The 21899-nt window shown below is 39.8% G+C and overlaps 1 protein-coding gene and 1 long non-coding RNA gene across 4 annotated transcripts in view; one reads left to right on the top strand and one right to left on the bottom strand.

Annotated features, from left to right (window-relative positions):
* Nucleotides 1–1218, bottom strand: part of NDFIP2 (Nedd4 family interacting protein 2) — a 45982-nt gene extending 44764 nt beyond the window's left edge. The window contains exon 1 of one of the 3 annotated variants that reach the window (XM_064645977.1): nt 1067–1218. In XM_064645977.1, the coding sequence (XP_064502047.1) occupies nt 1067–1102 (36 nt within the window). In that variant the 5' untranslated portion in view covers nt 1103–1218. The remainder of the gene's footprint in view (nt 1–1066) is intronic. The other 2 variants (XM_064645975.1, XM_064645974.1) reach the window with 2 other exon arrangements.
* Nucleotides 1198–20768, top strand: LOC135409859 (uncharacterized). The gene is made up of 3 exons (XR_010428389.1): nt 1198–1331; nt 3821–3959; nt 17767–20768. It is a non-coding gene; the product is annotated as an uncharacterized LOC135409859 (long non-coding RNA).
* Nucleotides 20769–21899: the final 1131 nt, after the last annotated feature.

Here is a 21899-nt window from a genome sequence, read left to right as displayed (position 1 = left end):
TTTTCACTGCTCGAGCTGTTAAACACGAATGCCCCAAGATAAATAAATCAGGATTTAGCTAGAAGGTTGCAACAGAAATTTGAATTACAGACAGCAGCAAAGATTTCAGACTTCCATACCTTTAGATCGACAGCAAAGCCATCAAGTACAAGGAACTAAAGGATAAAATTGAAGCTTTTGAGGACACTGACTGCACCTAAGTCATTTTTCCACCCAATAATCAAAAAAGCTTATATATTTTGAGTATAATTGACATTAAACCAACTACTGTAAGAAACAACCAGGGCAGTCAATTCGGGCGGGAGGAAAATCTTTACATCCTAAATGATTATTTCTGGAGTGAAATTCAGGAACGAAAGAACGGCCATTTAAATTGGTCTCAGTGAACTGCAAAGCACTGAAGACTGTTCTTAAGGCAGTGTGCTCGTATATGTGCATACGCACACAGACACAGAGCCCGGCTGAAGGTCAGTCTCCTGCATTTTACAGCTCCCTCCATCCAACCTTCATCCAGGCCTTACACTCTACCCTACGCCAGACAGCTACGGGCTATTAGAAACCACAGGGTTTCGGAGCCTCGCTCCCCGGCACGTACTAACCAGAGACAACTAACGCTGCCCTTCCGTAGCCGCTCCGCACCAGCCCAGCGCGCATCGCTGTCCTGCTCCGGCCGCTCTCCCGGGAGCCACCACCCCCTCCCCGGCGAGGGAGGCGCTCGGGAAACCCCGCCGCCCCCGGGCCGGGACCGAGCACCGCGGAGAGCCGCGGGAGGGGACGGGGGGCGGGCAAAGGCGGTGTGCCGAGCAGGCCGGGCAGCCGCCCCCTCCGGCTCCGGGGGGGCGGGCGGGGGCAGCGCCCACGGCCAAGCAAGGCCCGGCTGTCAGACCCCGCCGCGGGACGGGGCCGCTGGAGGAACGCCGGAGATCCCTGCCAGACCCCCGAGCATGGGAGTTGCGAAGCGGGGGCCGGGACCAAAGGGCGCCCCGGCCGCACCGCGCCCGCCGCGCCGGCCCGAGGGGGCGGCGGGAGGCGAGAACCGGGGCCTCCCCGGGGGCTCCGCACTCACCACTTGGTAGCGGCTGGCGGGCTGGTGGTGATCCATCCTGGTCCGGCGCGGCCGCAGCTCCTCCGACCCGGCCCCGCGTCACTCGGTCCTTCTTTCCTTCCCTCCCCCGGCCGCTCTCCCGGCGCCGCCGCCGCCCCGGCCGTGCCCCGCTGTGCCCGCCCCCGGCCCGCCCCCGCGGCGGCGGAGCCGGCACAGGCACCGCCCCCGCCCGGCCCGGCCCGCCGGAGTGACGGCCGTGTTCGCTTTCCCCAGGGCTGGGGCGTCCGTATGTCTCTGCTTTTTGCTTCTGCTCCTCCTCTGCCTCTTCCTCCTCCTCCGCGCGGCCCCGGCGACGCTCCGCTCCCCGCGGTTCTCTCGGGGGTGCTGAGAAGGGGTCGTTGTCATCTTCTTTCCCGGCTCTTTACGCTTCGGCTCTGTCCTGTGAGGCTGTTGCGTCCCAAGCCCAGGGCCTTGCCTGTATATTTGTCATCACGGGGCGAGAAGAAGTACGATATGGCACAGAAGGCATCTTGGGGACCCGGAGAGAGATTTTGAATAGGCATCTACCTCAAGTAATTAATGGTCATGAGCCCGTTTGCCTGCTCTTCTTGTGAAGGCAAAGCACCGTTCTGTGACAAGAAATGTGATTTTCTTCTCTCTTCCTCCTAAAACTCCAAATGTTTAGATGCTTATGGCCTCCTGGAATAAAACCAGTGAAAAATGCCTTCACCCATAAAGGTATATTAGAGGAGGCTGATTCATTTCTAGATTCCCAGGTTGCCAGATGTGTAGCTGTGGTAGGCAACAATTTCAAAATAGCCATAGATGCAGCTCTTGGCAGCAGTGGAGTGTTTGTCTGTGATGCAGCATAACTGATCTTCAAGGCAAATACTCTCATGAAAGTGGCTTCTCGCTCTCACTAATGACCAGCATGCAGAACTTTACCTTGCAGCCCAGGTCATCACCTTTACGTGGGCTGCTTGCCAGCGTGGAGGCTGACCTGAGCAGCAGGGTAAAGTAGTGGTGTACAGGCAGTCATCACTGATGAGCTGGCTGAGGTCTTGAGGGAGTGGAGTTAAGTCCCAATATGTGTGCGTAGGAGGGCAGAGAAGTGGAGAGTGAGCTCGCAGTTATGTTTCTAGATGGGGGTGGGAGTGAAGATAGGATTATAAGAGAGGAGGAGGTGGAAGCGTGAGACTTTGTGTATGTGCCTGGGACCTTGCTTGCAGCCTGTATCTAGCTAATGCAGCAGTTACTACAGCTATGAAAAAAAAAAGTTTGAAAATTTCAGGCTTGTCCTGTTTGTTGCATTTGCTATGTTCCTGTTGCACATCAAAAGCCCTAGCAGTTAGGAAACAAACTTGGCATAGAAATATAGGTTAGAAATGGATTAATGTTATTATTTTCCTAACAGGATTTTCTCCTTTTGCCTCTTTACTTCTACACATAATGAATGTTTCTATGTTTAATTATTCTGTCTTAAAAGGAACAGTTATTAGTAAGGGTCATCTTGAGTTTAAGAAAGTTTATACAGAGTATTGCAGTGTGCTTCAGCTACCAAATAGAAGAAAATCTCTTAATTACATTGCCAGATTTCATGGGACATGAAAATTGGACCATTCATGTAATCAGTGTAATCAGTTTAACTTCTAGCATCTTCTATATTGTTAGCAACAAATATCTCCAAAGTAAACTGTTTCTTAAATGTTACAAGTGACATCTCAGCCCAATAAGTTGTCACCTGATCTCCATGGGTTTTTAAGTGTTCTATCTCAGTTCTGTGGAATACACTGTCCTAGAAACTCTGACTTGGGCTATAGTTAATAGCTGCCAAATGGAATTTGAGTCTGCAAATGTTGGAATACAATTGAGTAAGCATTTATTAAGATGCAACCTTCAGTTCTGAACTTGTGCAATTCATGTCTTTTAAGGGAAGAAAGGACAATTGGCAAGAAACAGAATGTATTTAATAGGGAAATAGCGCTTGGTAAAAGAATCAGTAGAGACAGGGGTAGATTTAGCAGAGATACTAAAGTTGTGTATGGAGAGCGAGTTTCATACTTAGGGACAAATTTTGGATGGGTGATACAGCTTATATACAGAGACCCAACTTCTATTTCTTTGGGAATATTATCAGTGTACTTACGGGACATATCAAAACAGGCCATGTGACTAATTTAGGCTTTAAATATGTCCTTCTTTGGTTCTTATTCTTTCTGGAACATTTCAGGGTTTTTTTAAAGTTATGTAACTGGATAGGAAGTTATGTCATTGTACTGGTAAAAGGCTAAAAGAGGAAGGTCATGCATTTCTTTCAAATCTTTGTATTTTCAAAATAGTGTTATCTGTATATTTTAACTGGTTCTAGAAGTTTTGATTATGGCATAATATCAATCTATAATGCAAAGTAATTGGCAAGCACTAAGGCTCCTTCAAATCAAAGAACCACAGAATCACGGGAATGGTTGATGTTGAAAGGCACCCTTGGAGGCCATCTGGTCCAACCCTTCTGCTCAAGCAGGGATACTTAGAGCAGGCTATCCATAACCAGAGGGGTTTCGAATATCTCCAAGGACATTCTACAAGCTACAATTCTACAATATCTACAAGCTCTCTGGGCAACTGAAGTCAGTGCTCAGTCACCATCACAGTAAAAAAAAAAAGAAGGTGTTTCCTGATGTTCAGAGGGAGCCTCCTGTGTTTCTGTGTGGGCCCATTGTCACTGAGCACCACTGAGAAGAGCCTGACTCCATACTCTATGCACCTTCCCTTCAGGTATTTATATCCACCGATGAGATCCCCTCTGAGCCTTCTCTGCTCCGAGCTGAAGGGTCCCAGACCTTGGAGACTTTCCTCAAGGAGAGATGCTCCAGTCCCTTCATCACCTTGGTGGCCCATTGTTGGACTCTCTCCAGTAAGTCCATATCTCTCTTGTACTCTCTAGTACAGAATATATATTCAATGTAAGAAATGTTTCTTTCAGAACTTTTCAGACTTTATTACTTAGATGAACAAGTCCCATTGACTAAAACACTAATGCTAGTTTTAAGATTTACTTTTTCAGTTTGACCTTCTTAAACCTTAAGGGTCTACAATGGCAGTAATGGTTACCACTGTTTTCTGGATCCTGCAGAAAAGTGGTTTTTTGTCAAAGAACTGTATTTAAGGAAACAGTAATAGTGCTCTAAATAGCATGTAGTCAAAATAGTTTTAAATTTACATTTAAAAGAAAGTATTGCTTCAGATTTGTTTTAGGAAAAAAAGAAACTTAATTGCTGTTAGTCAGCAAGTTTACAACAGTTTAAATTTTGCTCCACTATGAAAATGAGCCAAGAAAAGAATCTTCTTGGTAATAACAGTTCTTGCAAGCACAGTTCTGTGAAAAGTTGACTTGAAGGATAGGATCTGAATTCAGACAAGTCTGAACGTAATTGCACAAAGGCAAGCAGTGCAGGACTGTTAGCAATTTTAATCTTGTTTTTCATTCATTATTCAATCAGTGGCCAACAAATAAGAAAGCAAGGTATTTACATTTATTCACCTGCATAAGCCTATTCAAATTTTTAAAATTTCTTATGGAACTTATAGAGTAGATAGATTTCCGAACTAGGTTAATTTTATCTTAATAAACATACATAAAACCAATACTGCATGTTTATACTATTCTACAATTTTATACTATTGTAAGTAAATGTTACACTTACTGTCATATTTTGCTTGCTGTACCATATAAAGAATTTAAACTAAAAGCTGTACATTCCTATCCAAAAACTGAAAAAAAAGTAAAATTTCAGGTTTTGTAGCTTTGTTTTACATCTTTAGCATGTGTTTTTAAACCTCTAATACAGATGATGTCAGTGGGAAATAAATAGTTTTTTTCCTGGTGTAAATCTAGTGAAATTAATGTACCTAATTTACTCATGGACAGACCTGAAAGCAGGCTGTGACTTTACTGACTGTATTTGTTTTCCTCGCTGTTTTCAAATTCCTTTCTTAAACTATTTGGTTTTAATTCCATGTTCTTGGTTACGTAAACTGCATAAAATTTGTGATCTCTATATGGGCTTAGATAGTTCCCTTAAGCAGGAAATTGGCTTAAACAAAACACTGGAACTGAATTTCTTAGTAAGAAGAAATTGCCTTTCTTTAGGCAACGTAGGCAATGCCAGAGCCATCATTAACAGGAACACTGGGCTATTTTTAAGATTTCATAGCTGAATACAGATTTTTGATTTTATTGCCATCATCTTCGTTCAGTGTCTATATACATGTGTATAGTCTTACGAGTCTGGTCTTTGGGTACGTCCAAACACCATGCAGATGTATCTGAATGAGCTCTAAATGTCATTACTGCAACACAGAGCTCAGGTTGGGAAACAACTCAAATATTTTCCTTGGTCTAGGACAGATTTTGCAGCCTGCATGGATCTCTATATGGCCACAGCTATTTCCTGTTAAGTCACAGAGACAATTTTGAACTACTTTAGGTATATTCTGACAAGCTCCTCATAGCTTGTGCATAAAACAGCTGTACTGTAAGCTAGTAGCATAGAGCCCTTTGTCTCTGTTGTCTCTCTTACAACTTAGATTAATTACCTTTGCTGACCACAAGCATGATTAATGCAGGAGACCATAGAAGCGAAGTAACATCATCTTCCAAAAAGGCATAGCTGTGCTTCGGACAAATTCAGGGAGCCAATGCTCACGTTAGCAGCAGTTATAGCTTCTTCAGTATAGCTCAGTGGTTTTGCAGGGGAAAAAAAAAGAGCATAACGAGCTGCCACTGCAAGGTGATTGCTTAGCCAATTTTGTGGAGTAAGTGGTGAATCTAGAGGAAATGGTACAGAGTCCATAAATAAAGACTGGGGCAGTGTCTTGTCTTGGGAGTGCTTGTCTCTCTGAGTGGATTCTTCTTAAAAAGTTGTATTTCCACATAATGTGACACAAACTGGGTTTTGTTATGAAGAATAAATGCAGAAGCTGCCAGAGGAAGGTCTAACAGTGACTAAGAAGGATCTGCGAAGTCCCACCTTTTCGGAGAGGTACGTGTACTTTGAGAGAAGTCAGTTCAAAGCAGATGAATCACAGGAGTAAACACATCAGTGTTTACATTACCAGTTTGACGTTGTTTTCTTTAAAACTAATTTGTCTCTTAAAAATCTATGAGTTTATAACAATTTTTTTTAAAATCCCTTGTAAAATAATATAATAATTTAAATATTTGTGCGTAATGAACACTGATGGTGGACACTACCTAAAAAAAACCCAAAATGTAAAAGATGAGAAGTAACTAGAATTTTTTAAAATTTATAAGGCCTAGTTTTTTCAGTGTGTTTTCGGCTACAGATCTGATGTTAAACACCTGATCTTGACAGTTGCCAACATGTGCTATTATGTAAATATACAGTGTTTAACAAACAAAAAAATCCCCATGTGGCTTTCAAGTTTCTGTTTAACAAGTGGGGTTGAATGGAATGTGCAGAAGTCAATCAGAGTCAATAAAACCAATGACAGTAAAGTTGAAGTACAGAATAAAGAATGTAAATATACACCAAACTGTGAAGGAATGTGGGAAATATGTGAGAAAATACCTCCAGTTAGAAAACAAAGAACAAGAAAACAATCCCCAAACCCTTGAGATATGCTGGGGGGAAAAATAGAGGAAATGGTAGAAAATACAGACTTCTGTAGGTTTAGTGCACTGAGAGTCAATACAGATGCAAGAAGAAATCCAATGCTGTTATGAAGTCTTATTTGGACAAGACATTTCCATTCTGATCTTGGCGATACTTGTCATTTTTGTAATATCACTAAGGTATGATTAGGTAGAAAGCAGTTTTAATATGTATTCCTTAGGAAAAAGGATATTCAATCCATGAATCCATTTATCTGAAAGCTATGTTGTTTTTAAATTGGTTGTACGCAAAAAAAAAATCTCAACAGTTAAGACCTTGATACTCTCCGAAAATCAATTTTTTATAGAATTAGAAGAGGAAAGACCAAGTAACTCCATGCTCTTGCAGTGCCAATATTGCTTTAAAGTATTAACTGCAATGCATTGTTTCTGTCCTACAGGAAGAGAGAGAAGCAGAATATATATTCATGGTAAGTTACTACTAGGTCACGAAGTCTAATGTGTTGGCATTTCTCCTAACACTTATAACACAATATAAAAAATCTATTGGAAAAAGATATGAAATGAAAATTATCTTTTCAATGTCAAAATTATGCTGATCATTCAAATTAGATCTGCTGTGACACTGCCCTGCACTGCACTGACAGTGGTTATGTTCTAAATAACTTTCAGTCTCCTCATCATTGTATATGTTATCCATATATAGAGCTCTTGAGCAGGCCTTATGCCAAAATTGATTTTCTTCTATATAAAATAAAACTGTATAAATTATAAACCTCCTTTATTAGGAACCACCCTTTTATTCTGTGTTTGTAATGCAACTGCATTAAAAAACACAGCGTGGTTACAGTGCTGTTGAGCTGTTACACTGGCTGCTTGTAATGCTAGCTTAGTCTCCTTTGAACATAAGTCAAAATATAAACAGAAATAGAGCAGAACATAACAGAAATATTGTTAACCACCGTATCATCAGCCAGACCTATCCAGCTGCAATGCTAACTCAGCCTAAATTCTAAGGCCCCATGCCTTGAGTTTCCTCTTGAGTAAGCATTCTGTATCTTGGTTCAAATTACTTTTCAAATGACTTTTAGAGGATTTATGATGTACGTAATTTTTACCTATTAGCTAGCCACATAAGCTTAGGTGGCATGTGAACATGACCACTTACCTCAACAGATAATTTGTTAAACATGAAAAAAAAAATGTTCTTTTTCACTAGTCCATTATGCTAGCAGTCACACAACATTGTGTCCCACTGTCAGAATACAGTGTACTATTTCAGCTAGAGGCAGTTGCCTAAATTTTATCCAAACACAGCTCAGGAACTAACAATGTGCAAACATGTAGTCAAAACTGTAATTAAAATTGCTCAAGTCTTTTCCATACTCTTGTTTTCAAAAGCATGTTGGTCTCTGGAAAAAATGCCTAGTTCAGTGAATCTGAGTGGAAGTGTCCGTCAACATCTGAGCTGACCCAGGGCTGCAGTGGCAGAAAGGAAAAATAAATTTTGAGAAATAATCTTCAGTGGTGATTTCCTCTGAAGCCAGCTTTTGTTCAATTGTGTGCTGTGTGTAGGTAACTTCAGGCATGATATTTCAACATTCCTGCCAGTTTTGAGGCAAAAAAGGCAGTGCTATGTTTAAGTGTCTTAAATGCAGCTGGGAATGTACAGAAGTGCTCTAAACCAATCAGTTCACTAAGGGTTTGATCCTCCATGTGGTGATGTGAGTTCAGCTAAATGAAAGGAGGAATGCTTATCTTGAAATATTTGTCAGCTGTTTTGCCTAGATTTATTCTAATACAGAGCAGTTAGCTCACCTAAATTTAGGTGTCTCTGTCACAGGTGTCTGCATCAGATCCAGATATCCAGATATTTTTATAGTGAGTACAGAAAAACAGGCACTTTCATGATGCAATTCATCTCATTCTAAGATAAACGCTCCTGGTCCTGTCACTGGACACCACTGAAAAATGTCTGACCACCTTTTCTTCATTCCCTCTGTTCAGGTGTTTATACACGTGTGCTAGTTAGAACAGCTGGGACCAGTTCATCACTGTGTGGGTGTAACCCAAACTGTGTATTCTATACCCTCTATGTCATTTCCCAGAAACTGTTAACAATAGATCATTTGCAGCAGATGCCCAGAGCACACTTGACCCCCTGGCTATAAACTGGGTGTTAAGAGGCCTGTGAGATAGGAGGATATTCCTGTCCTCACACCCACGACTCACAATCACCCATTGTGGAACTCCCCGCCCTGGGGGAGGTACTGGGCATTCCTGCCTGAACCTGAGGGTATATAATCTTGAGGTCTTGGGACTTTTGGTAACACTCGTGGGATCCAGAGGAGGACCAGAACCTCGACTGGACTGAAACCACCACTCTCAGCTAGACTGAGACCACCACTCTCACCAACAGGTTTTTCTTCTCCTTTTACTTTTGGACTCAGGGGGACCACGTGGGGCTCTGCATGGAGCCAACAAACACCATTCTGTTCGTGCCCCAGGGTGCCAGGCTATAAATCCGGGTTTTGGAGGTTAAAGCCAATTGTTTGTCTATATAATTGTATTTATTGTATTATTTTTATTAAATTGTAAGTCTGATTTATAATCTCTTTGGATTATTATATCTCTTTAGGTTCATTTCTCCTGCCGGTTTACCTTTAAACCAGCACAACAAGGATGGGATCCCCCTTAGCCTCTCTTCTCCATGCCCAACTGTCTTAGCCTTGAGGAGTCAACAAAGAAATGTTCTTTCCTGGACTTGATAGTTACAAACAAGGAAGAATTGGTCAGGGATATGAAAGTTGGAGCAGCCTTGGCTGAATGGCCATATGACCACTGGGGTCACATGATCAAAGAGAATACAGGAGGAGGAGTATCCAAAGAGGAGGAAGCAGGGCAAAAATCAGGACTACAAATCTGCATTTCAGGAACTCAGACTCCAACTTCTTCAGAGAGCTTCTTGGAATAATCCCATAGGATATGACCCTGCATAGAAGAAGGGTCCAGGAGAGCTGGTTGATATTCAAATATCGTCTCCTTCAAGCTCAAGAAAGCTCCATCCCAGCAAATAAGAGATCAATCAAAGGCAGCAGGAGACCTGCATGGATGAGCAAGGAGTTCCTACATTAATTCAGACATAAAAAGGAAGTGCACAAGATGAGGAAGATGATAAGTGACCCAGAGAGTGGGTGGAATATATCTTTAATAAGGGTATATTTGTCAGAAAAATAACAGAAGGTACTTCATCTCAGTGTTGAAGCTCATTTTATTTTATTTTATTAGGATATCTTGTTTGATTAGCCCTTTCTATCTGGAAAGCTGAGGAAAAAAACACTTAAGGGCTAATTTTGCTCACCACATAATAAGGGGAAAGATGAAGGAGGGAAAGAATATTTAAGGGTTTAATTCTAGGTATAGGAAACACGTCTTCTGTACTTCTGGAACTTTGTTCACATGATAGCCATATTCTCTTGGAGGTGAAAACCTTGTGGGCATCAACCACCATGCAAGTTCTGCAGTGTGGCCATAGCAGAAATAAAAAGAAACAAAGGCCAGACGTGTATCGGAAAAAAGAATGACTGACTGAGAATCAGGACCATGGCATGTTCCAGCCCTATGTCTATAAGTACACTGAATAAGAATTAAATGAGCTTTTTTCTCTGTCATTTGGAATACTCTGCAGTGGGAGCTTCCAGGAGTGCTGGATCACGTGCTGACAATACTGCTATTAGGCTGTTTGCACTGACAAATATAATAAGAAGCAAGATGGTGGGGACTGAACATGGAAGTCTCTGTAAAATCTGCAGGCAATATTAAGTCTCAGAAAGAAGAGAAGCCACCAGACAAGGAGAAACAGGTTAAAAATAATTGGCAAGAACCTTTGGAAACTTAGAAACCAACAGATGGGAGAAACCATATTGCCTAAGATGCTGGCTGATACTTTGAGAGAGTTTGACTGGATCGAAGAAATAGAGCCAAACCCAGGTATCCAATATATGTAAAACATACATATAGTAGATTTTGGTATAATATGAAATTGTGAACCAATGAATAAGGAGCAAGCAAACTGTGTTAGCAAGTACATAATAATGGCTCTAAGCAGACCCAAGAGCAAGGAGGAGGAAACCATCGACACCAACATCATATTTTCAGTAAAGAGAAGTAAAAAGCTGCCCATATCACACCATGAATGATTTGCCATGACACCCTCCCCTCCTAGATAGAAGCCATCAACCTTAGGACATGATCTCTCTGTTGCCTGAGCAACAGTGGAAGGGTGAGCATAATACCATAGAAAAGGACAATTACTATACAGTTTGAGTATTTTGATTTTCACTATATCATTACAGGGATGAGCTGTAATGTTTGGATAATTGGGAGTATAATTGATGGTATCATTGTGTCCAGATTAATCACAATTCTTTGATTAGACTATGAAGACTTTAATTAGACTAGCAGTAAATTCCCAGTTCTTCACCCACATAAACTGCACAAGTTATATTGCACCAAATTGGCAGGGGTGACATAAGCTGTAATTTAAATATAACAAATTAGTAATAAGTTTAAGGAGAACTAGTTTGTGGGCAACCTGTGTTCTTAAACCTTGGTGCAACTACAAACTTTATTGATTTGATTTCCATGGACTTTTAACGGGAGCTGGGGCGTCAAGCTCATCTATAGGCATCTAGCTATACCCTGTGTCTTCAAAAAGATAACAAATGTGTGTTTTGACATTCTCATTGTATAACTGAAATGATCCCAGGTACCAGCAGTAGATTCATGGATGCTAAACACAACAGTCAGAGTCACAGAATCATAGCTTGTATGAGACATGCAGAGGTCAACTAGTTTAGAACTCTCTGCTCAAAGCAGGCCCAGTAAGGTTGGGTTACTCAGGCCTTGCCCAGACAAATTTTCAATATCTCCAGGGATGGAGAGTCTGTTTCAACTGGAGTCCACATTAACTCTCTGTTCTCTTGCTTGGCTGTTAGAAGGACTTCTCTGCTGGTGCATGTGTCATCATATGTGCGTTAGTGTCAGGGAGAGGATGCTGGTCTAAATGTTTGTAGATCTGACTCAGTCTAGTTATAATGCTTTTATACAACCTCAATTTTCTTACTCCAGAAGTTTTTGGAGATACAGTCATAACTCTGAGGAAGCACTCAGATGGAGGAAGGCTCCTCTCATATAAACTCTTCATATATTTTTTAGCAGAGGAAGCCAATGGATGCAAAAAAAATTGGAATAATACCAAGGCATGAATATTTATAGCACCAGATGTTTGAATGAACTGGAAGACCCTTAACTCCATCTGAACCAGGTGCCCATATGTGGTGAGTTCACCTTGGCTGGATGCCAGGTGCCCACCCAGCTGCTCTATCACTCCCCTTCCCAGCCAGACAGGGGAGAGAGTAAGATGGAAAACAACTTGTGGTTTGGGACAAGGCAGTTTATTAAAGCAGAAGCTAGGCGAAAGCTTGTGCATGCAAAAGCGAAGCGAAAGATAGCAGGGTTTATTTATTCTCTACTTCCCATGAGCAGCAATGGTCGGCCACTCCTGAGAAGCAGGGCTTCAGTATGCCTGAAGGTTTCTCAGCAGGCAGCCATGGAGACAATAATACCTGCCTCCTGCTCCTTGCCTTAGCTTTTATATCTGAGCTGACTTCATATGGTCTGGAATATCCCTTTTGTCAGTTTGGGTCAGCTGGCCTAGTTTGGTCCCCTCACAGGATCTCACCCTCAACTGAGGAAGGAATGTTACAGTGCTGATGCTGTGCTCAGCAGTAGCCAAAACACTGGTGTGTTATCAACACTCTTCTGGCTGCCAATGCAAAGCACAGCACTGTGAGGGCTACTGTGGGGAAATGAACTCCAGCTCAGCCAGACCCAATACACTGTAAGAACAGAGCTAAGAGGGGGAAAAAAGACAGCTTTTCAGGCTTTTTTTTCTTTTTTTTTTTTTTCCTGAAAAAAAGAAATGTACTGCTTAAAGAGGAGATATTTTTATCATGGGAATTTAGGGATCTGTCACATAATTAACCTCTACTAATTCTGAGAAGGCTTCTTATCGCCAGAGTACAAAGTTCAGATTTAACAAAGGACAAAGCAGTATGGATTTTTGCTGTAACTTAGTTTCTAACTAATAATGTTTCTAAACATTATACCTGACTTATATTACTGAGAAGTGTAGCGATTCATACATTAGAATAATAGTGAAGCAGTCAGAGAGAATAATAGTGAAGCAGTCAGTATTCAGCAAATCAGTGCTGGTATCCCCTATTTTTGAAGTTGAAGAGGCTAATACCACTCTCTTGTACTACTCTCTTATACTACTTCTGTCCAAATCTGGCTGCCAAATTAATATATTCAATAGATCAAGTTGCTAATTCATTTCACTATTAGTATTGTTGCCACTAAAGGTAAGTAATTATATTTAGTGGCCTTTAGAATTGGTTTACGTGGTCATCATCTCACAACCAGGCTATAAGAGCTCTGAAATCTGAAAGACTTAGATTAAATACCTATATCAAGAAAAAAAAACACTTCCGATGCAGAAAACAAATTACTAAGGCAAAACACTGTGTGGTGACTAGGCTTCTTTCATTCTTCATATCTTCAGTACAGAAGTCTGGCAATATTGAGGACACAAGCACAATCCCAACAGACACTGCTAACTAGAATATGTCTTAAATATGTGCACTATGTACATCACAGCTGGAATATTCATAGACAAGTGCTCCAATTTGGTTCTCCAGCAAAATAAACAACTATATGTTGACTTTGTATTGAATATCATGCATAGTTCAAGATTTGGAGAATCTGCCTCCAAATCTGTGACTTATTTATGTCCACAATAACCGGGAAAAGATGCAGATCTTAAATCACTCTGCTGTTTTCACAAAATGAAGCAAACAAAAGTGCATGTAATGATTGCCTGTGATTTTTGAATAATCCCTTCATGATTCAATATCTCTTGCAGACTCTAAAATCTGCCACAATTCTATCTTCTTTTTACTTCAAGGTGAAATCTATTTTTCTCTCATAGTAGCACATAGGCAATGATACAAACTGACCAATTGCCTGTCATGAGAGGAAAGCAGAAAAAGTATCTGATGTGGAGCCCCGCAGCACCAGTTATCTTGTCAAGAGGATGGCAATGGGTGCAAAAAGACATAAAAAGAAGTTATTTGGTGTTTTAGGAAAGCACAGAGTTAGTTTATTAAGCCCATAGAAGGATCTCAAATGTCTTTCTTAATTTTAAGATAAATAAGCCCATGTAGTTGGCAGTAATGAGAGATTAAGGTTATTTCTTAATTGCAGATATATGTAGTGAAATTGTTGTTGCTATAGGAAATTCATAAATGCACAGGAATGAAATCTTTGTGAAAAAATGTTTCCTTCCTGTAAATTTCTATGGAACAAAAGCATAATTCCTGCAAAAGCTCTCATTCACCTGAATGAGAGCAGAATGGGGTACACTTAAAAAGAAAAGAGGATAAAAACAAGGTTATGTAGCAGCTAACTGTAAGGGAAAGTATGTTTTCCCTGGCTACCTCAGAACAGCTACCGCATTGTCTGGCATTCCCCTGAAGCAGTGTTCTTGTCTGTACAGAGGCTGGATGAAAGCTCTTGCATTGCATTTTATCAGAGGGAGGCACAAATGCTGAAAATGTGCCAAAGTACACATTAGTATTTGATTTTTTAATAATACCATTGTGTCCAAAGCTAAAGAGCAAATACAATTTTATATCTTGGTATAATAACATGTTGTCACTTAGCAAAGTATGAATAATTGATCCAATGACTCATTATAATTTCTTTTAAAATTAATCTAGAGTAAAATAATAGTGCCTTTTGCAACAACAGTTAGTACCATAATAGTAGAACTTCCTATGTTTAAATAAGCAAGGCTAAACTAAACATCTCTGAACCGTAAGGGCCAGATATGTACCTGCATGTCCTTAACTGCTTTCATATGCTCAAAGTCATGAAGCAGCTTTAAAAACAGGATTCGTAAATCCCAATGAAATAAATTCTCAGATGTCATCAAGCTCCTACATTGCTCCAAAACTTTTTTTTTTTTGAATTATTATTTTCTGGAATAGAGTTGTTATCCTATGAATCAGAACACAGATTACTGGAGTTTAAACATAGCCATAAAATAACTTGTGGCAGTTATTAGACTTGTCCCAGTTCCTGGGAAAGTAAGGCTGGATGACTGCAATTATTTCCTTTCATTGTCTCCCTTTGCCTAGTTGTGCTACACAGCTTACCAAATCGATTGGAAATGGTAGATTAAAAACAGACAAACAAACAAACAACCTGACCCCTACCCTTTTCCTATAATTTTAGACTCTAGGTGAGGGTCATCTGAAATTCCTTGGGACAGTCAAGCATATCCCAGGGAATGGGATATGTCTTGGAATATAGGGCTGGCTGAACCTAAGGAATACCTCAGCTTTTTGTGGTGTCTAAGGGCATCTATCTGAGAAACCTGCAGGCCTCTGAAATGGCAATTGAAAGTTAAGGCAAACAAACCAATCTTTTGTATCTTTTCTGTCTAATTCTCTTCCTTCTCCCCACTCAGCTCAGGAATCCCACAGAGCAGCCTCATAAGAAATGAAGAAGGAGGTCACAGGATCAATTAATTTTTTAATTGATAAAATTATCTTTCTGAAATATTGTTTTTAAATTCTCAAAGATTAAAAATGGACAAGCTATCTTAAATTATCACAGAAACAAATCATTAATAAGTGAAACAGAAACATGCTAACAACAAAGGCACAACAGATGAGTAAAATACTGTGTAGATCAATTAACAATGTGCTAGTAAAAGAAAAATGCCCAGACAAGTAATGGGTGATTTTATATCATGCACATACAGGAGGAAAGGTGTGTAGGGAAAAAGAATATTCTGGAAAAAAAGTCTGTTATGCCTGCCTTTTTCCCAGATCTAGCAGTTATCTAGTAAGTTAGAGTCTCTCTGCCACAGATGTTGCCTCATTTCTATTTATGGGTGGACTATCACAAAAATCATAACACTATTTCCACACATATTTTATAAATCAAACAAATAGTAAACTCTAGAGGAGATAGAGCAAGAGATCAAGAATACTGAGAACAGCCAGGACTTGAGCTGTCAGAGTCTCTTTCCTAGCCATTATCTGACTCTGCTGGAAGATAGCTTTTTTCCTGGGATTTTTTATTAGACAATAAAGTAACATAGAAACTTAGAATGGTTTTGGTTGGAAGGGACCTTAAAGATCATCTAGTTCCAAGCCCCTTGCCATGGTCAGGGACACCTTCCACTAGACCAGGTTGCTCCAAGCCCCGTCCAACCTTGCCTTGAACACTTCCAGGGATGGGGCATCCACAGCTTTTCTGGGCAACCTGTTCCAGTGTCTTTCCACCTCTCTCAGTGAAGAATTTCTTCCTAATACCTAATCTAAACCTTCCCTCTCCCAGTTTAAAGCCATTCCCCCTTGTCCTGTCACAACATGCCCTTCTAAAAAGACCCTCTCCATCTTTCTTGTAGGCCCCTTTCAGGTGCTGGAAGGCTGCCCAGAGCCGCTTTTTCTCCGGGCTGAACAACACCAATCCTCCCCACCTTTCCTCATTGGAGAGGTGCTCTATCTCTCTGATAAACTTAGTGGCCCCCCCTGGAATTACTCCAACAGGTCAATGTCCTTCCTGTGGATAGAGCTGAGTGCAGTGCTCCAGGTGAGGTCTCACCAGTGCAGAGTAGAGGGGCAGAATCACCTCTCTTGCCCTGCTGGCCACTCTGCTTTTGATGCAGCCCAGGATACAGTTGGCTTCCTTGGCTGCAAGTGCACATTGCTGGGTCATGTCAAGCCTCTCATCCACCAGCACCTCCAAATCCTTCCTGCAGGGCTTCTCTCGATCTGTTCATCCTCCAGCCTGTATTGATAGCAGGGGTTGTCTTGACCCAGGTGCAGCATCTTGCACTTGGCCTATAATCGTCTTGTGTTTGGTCCTATAGTATTTCTTCCTGGAATCTGACTGGGTTGCAATCAAGTATTACTGAAAATTAAAAACCATGGACAGTAATGACACTAGCCTAATAGCCTCTACTTCCCAAGCATTTAATATTTAAGGAATATCCATAGCTTGCATTATTCATATTGACTTCTATATTAGATATGTAGCATTTACAGATGTGCTTTACATATTCAAAATTATAAGTTCAAAAGATACTTTGAAAAATTATGATGCCAGATGGTGGCCACTTAACTTGTGTCTGTCAGAATACTAATAAGGGAAATTAACTGTAAATCTGTAAAGCACTGAAAGGGAGTGAAAAAAAAACAACAACAAACCTTTGGCACAATAAAGAATGGGAAAATAGTTGAGTTGCTCATAAAATACAGTGTTTTAGAGGAATTCCAATAAAGATAGGGATATCATATAATATTAATAAAATAGACTTGTGGATTTTAAAACCGTGGCAACATTATGGCTGATCTTGACACTAACAAGGAGGCCATCATATGGTATGGCAAGTGAAATGATAATAAACAGCGTTTTCATAAAGGCTGGAAAGAACAACTGAGAACTGATATGCCTCGTAGATCATATGTCTTTGGAAACAGAATCCCTGGCAGATGAGAGGCCAAAGGTCAGCTTTGGGTTAGGGTTAGACTGGCCTCTAGGTCACACAAAATGTCCCACTCCCTCCAGATCTTGCTCCCAAAATCTGCCAACAGTAGATGCTCAGAGAGGGGGGTAAGAACAAGACAAGCATAACTGCCCAACTGACAGAATAACTGCCCAAGTCCCAGCAGCCTGTAGCTTGCAAAATATATGCACAGTCTTTGTATTTAACAGTTCCCATTGTATTTCCTTCAATACATTTGTTCATTGCTTTTTGAACTCCTGTGACATTTTAATATTCCAGTGCCACATGGCCAGGACTTCTACACTGTGTGAAGAAGTATTTCCTTTTCTGATACCCCTTACTAATTTTTTTCAAATAGACAATCAGCAGTTGATCTCTACTCACACTCTCCACCCTGCTTATGTAGACTGCTGTTATCTTTCTTTTGGATCTTCTCTTTTTCAGACCTCCAAACCAGTGAAGAGCTGATGATAGAAGCACTGCCTATATTGATCTGAAGGACATGGAATGGGGCAAAAGGAATAGGGGAAGATACTATCACTGCAGTGGAGAAGATCTGATGGAGAATGAAAATGGGCATCTTTTTATTTCAAAGAATACAGTTACAGAAAAATTGAGAGAAGAATTAAGCTTCTTAATTATGTTATAAGCACACAGCTTCTTCTGGAAGCTAATATGGCAGAAGTATTTTTTAAAATAAACAAGATGAAATGAGGTTTCTTGGGAACAGCAAAATAACATGCTGGTAAATCTCTTGGTTAATTATGAAATGAAAAAGATAACAAAAACCAATAAGCTAGTAGTCTGAAGGTATCTCTGGAACAGATGAACAGTTACACATAACAACTTTGGAGAAAGCTTGACGAGATTAAATTGGAAGATTATCATGGCATCCCTATCATTAATGCCATCTTCATTACATCATCCTCAAATCAAAGGAAATGAGAAGGGAACATCAATATGAGATTTAGAAGAAAGATACTCCTGGGGGATCAAATATTTTATATTTGTCAGCTACTCAAGAAAAACATGGAAAATAATATTAAATATATTTATTTTGTAGAATCGGGGGGGGGGGGGGAAGAAACACACCATGACATTCTGTAAAATAGCCTTGGGTTTTGTTGAAAAGTTAGGAATCTCAAAATATTTAAATGATAAAATTAGATGTTTGAAGCTGAAAAATACACTATATAGATAAAGAGGGAAATCACCGTATCAGTTTAGGAATACTCTGGGATGTTCTGTATCTTCTTTAAAATTACTACTTAAAATGATTTAAGAGAAGATAAAATTTTCAGAATATCAAGTACAGAAGAGTTCCACCATCTCTTTAGACATGTTAATAACATGGTTATGATACAAGATATTTAAGATGTGGAAAAAATAATTATTGGATTTGAACAAAAGAATTTAAGATCAACAAGTAGAAGAAACTTATTATTGTACGCTGACAAATTATATTAGCCACCAGCCTGTAAACATAAATATCAGTAAGTTAAAACAATTTAAATGCCTACAAGCATTAACTGAGAATTTTTTGGGGACAGCGTATATTAAGGCCTGGGTGCAAAGACAGAATGCTTCTAATTATTCTTCAGATAATTTCAGCACTAAAAATTAATTGTGAAATACTTTCTATATAAAAGACACTTAAAAGTGTTGGTTTTTACAGATGGAACATTTGAGTAAGAAAGACAATTCAATGTATTACAAAATTAAGTACCTATTTATATTTGGGTTAGTGAATTTTGTTTTTCATTAAATTTATAGGAACATAATTGTCATTTGAATTTTCCATTCCTTCTTTGAAAATACCTTGAAATAATAATTAGGTTCAAAAGGAAGAATACACTTATGTGTCATTTTCATAGAAAATAGGCTGGTTTCACTTTCCCTAAACATTTTCCACTTTGAGTTTTTGAAGGATCATCACCTCTCAAGGACCACTGAAGATTCAATGTTGTTTAACAGAACTAAAAATTTGAGACAGTCATACCAACCAAAAAAAAAAAAGTTGCAGCGTGTAATGCAATGCTGTACAATACTGATGCAGCTGTTTTTCTTACTAAAGCAATCTGAGGACTGATGAACATCGAAATACTGAGTTGCAAATTATCCCTTTGATATTGTCACGGTTCATTGAAGCTGAAAGAAGCTGTGCACTTCAAGGAGTGAAATCTGTGCGGCGTCTTTTTTTTTCACCCTTTGAGCATCTAACATGAGGATATTTGCAGCCTGAAAGTTGTTAGTTTATCAACTAGTTTTTAGACATGACCTGCTTGAAAATGCAGTGCTGTAACAAAAAGGGTAAAGAAGTATAAGCAAACCCAGTCAAGTAATTTGTGTTGCTCTTTTTCTCAGAAGTATTTGCTGATGATAACCTTAGTCTTTTTGTGTGCATAAATTATATACAAATGGGCAATGGAAAGAGCACTTCCGGGCATTTACAGAGCAGCCAGAGTAGGGGAAAGCCAGTACAGTGCTCAGGAGTGATCCAGCTGGCAGCTGGCATCTGGCATGTGTCCTAGCCATCAAGTTTCCTCCTGCTTTAAGGAAGAAGTCTTTGTCCTGTACTTATTCAGTTATTCAGGCCAATATATTTTTAAAAATAGATCCTAAAAATGTATTTTTAAAAATTAGGCCCGAAATCCATACATTCAACTTAAGGAAATCGAACTTTCTAAATTATTAGGCATCTGGAAATTTCCCCATCAGCTGGCTGGACTACATATTAAGAAATCAAACGTACCAAGGCTGTTCTCTGGAACTAAAGGCAATTGTCATGGAGCAGCCCCCACCCCCACAGCTATGAGACTAGGCTGTCCAGAACAGGGTGCCCTGACCTAAATTGCCTGTTGGGAACGGTCCCTTACCCATGGCGTTACCCAAACCATTCCTGGGAACTGTTAAAAAGCTGGCAAAGTCCAGACTTCTCCAATGGATTGTACTTGCATATTAATGATATAAAGCATTAAATTAAAGTGCCTGAGTATTCTCTCCAGTATTTTTCAATGGCTATCACAGACATGGCTAGTAAGTACTCCTAGGTGCTCAGGATTTCTAAACACAGAGCCTATTGTTTTATTTTTTTTTTTTTTTTAACTATTTCACTGTTCCTGTTTGGTAAAGATTAGCCTAAGTCACTTTATTAATTTTCTAATCTCAGTGAGAAAAAACCTTCCATCATATCCTTCCCACTAGACTAGGATGTTCTTTCCAGCTTTTCACCACCTCACTTTCTCAGATATGGGGTTAACATTAGCCTGTGAAAGTTAAAATTTATGCAGTCCTTTGTGAATTCGGTCTTGTTCCATGTACTGTACTTTTTAGGCAGGCAGACCACAATCCTCTTGCTTGTATTAAACAATATCTTAATCTAAGTAGTCCAGTGGCATCAGTGTGTTTGGTTTTGGTGGAAATAAATAACAATGGTGAAAAACACTGGTAACAAGTAGTTCCTTGGAGTCAATCCCCACCTTATTTTCCATGGGTTTATGATTTTTTCTGGTCTCTGTCACAGAGCAGTTGAAACTTGGAGCTTTCACAATGTAGTAAATCAGTAAAGAAAAGGAAAAATGGATCACAGTGCTGGTTTAAAAGTTTAAAATATTAAAGATGTTCACAGTTAGACTGAAGCTATATAAAAAGGAAGAAAGATCAGACAGACAAGTATTTGCATCTCTTCATGCTTGTTTAAGCTTTCTAGCAAAAAAAAAAAAAAAAAAGTAGATATTTGGTTTGAAAGACAAAATGTCATGAACTTTCCAAAGACAGCTCTTACAAAGTTACCTTGGTGAATTGCTCAGGTTCCCTGTTAAGCAGAAATGTGTCCTTAGATCCTCAGTTATCTCCAGGCAATGACCAGCATGAACAGGTGGCATGAGGTGTACTGGTGGGGGCTATGTACTGTAAGGACAGAAGGACTAATCAGAAGGAAGCTGCCATCAGGATTATATGGAGGGAAACTTAGGGACAGGAAAATTCTGTGATCCAACGGGCATTAAAGAGTTGTATCAGAGTCTAATCACATGTTTTAAGAAAACAGTATTCTTTCAGACCTCAAGTTGTTTTGAGATTCCTTCTTTTTAGTATTTAAAGCCTGAGAAACAGAACAGTGGTCTACCTGTCTACTGTCGTATAGTATGCCATCAAAAATGGCAATGAGGACATGTCTATTTATCCTGTAGCTGACAATTATAATCTGAAAGTTGACTCAAACTGAGTTCAATCATTTTAAATCAAAATTTAATTAAAAAGCTTTCTTATCATCTATTTGAATGAAAACTAAAAAGATTCATAAAAGGAGCTCCTATTCCTCCTGGTTTGCTATTAAATAAAAATGTATTTTGTCAGAGATATCTACTTCTGGTGTCAGCTAAAGGAGGGAATTACCTACACATGAGATCTTGAAACTATGTTTTTGGGTTCTACTATAAAAGAGAGCAGCCATATAGCAACAAAAGCTAAGATTAAGGCATTAGTTTCCTCCATAAGTAAGTAAAAAGACACTGCTCCCTATTGAGAGTACAGCAAGCCTTTCTCTCCTCAGAGAGAGGAAAAAAAATTCTTAACAA

The sequence above is a fragment of the Pseudopipra pipra genome, chromosome 2 (assembly GCF_036250125.1).
Source record: "Pseudopipra pipra isolate bDixPip1 chromosome 2, bDixPip1.hap1, whole genome shotgun sequence".
Lineage (NCBI taxonomy): Eukaryota > Metazoa > Chordata > Aves > Passeriformes > Pipridae > Pseudopipra > Pseudopipra pipra.
Note: the sequence above shows the minus strand (reverse complement) of the source record. Positions and strands in the feature narration are given on the sequence as shown.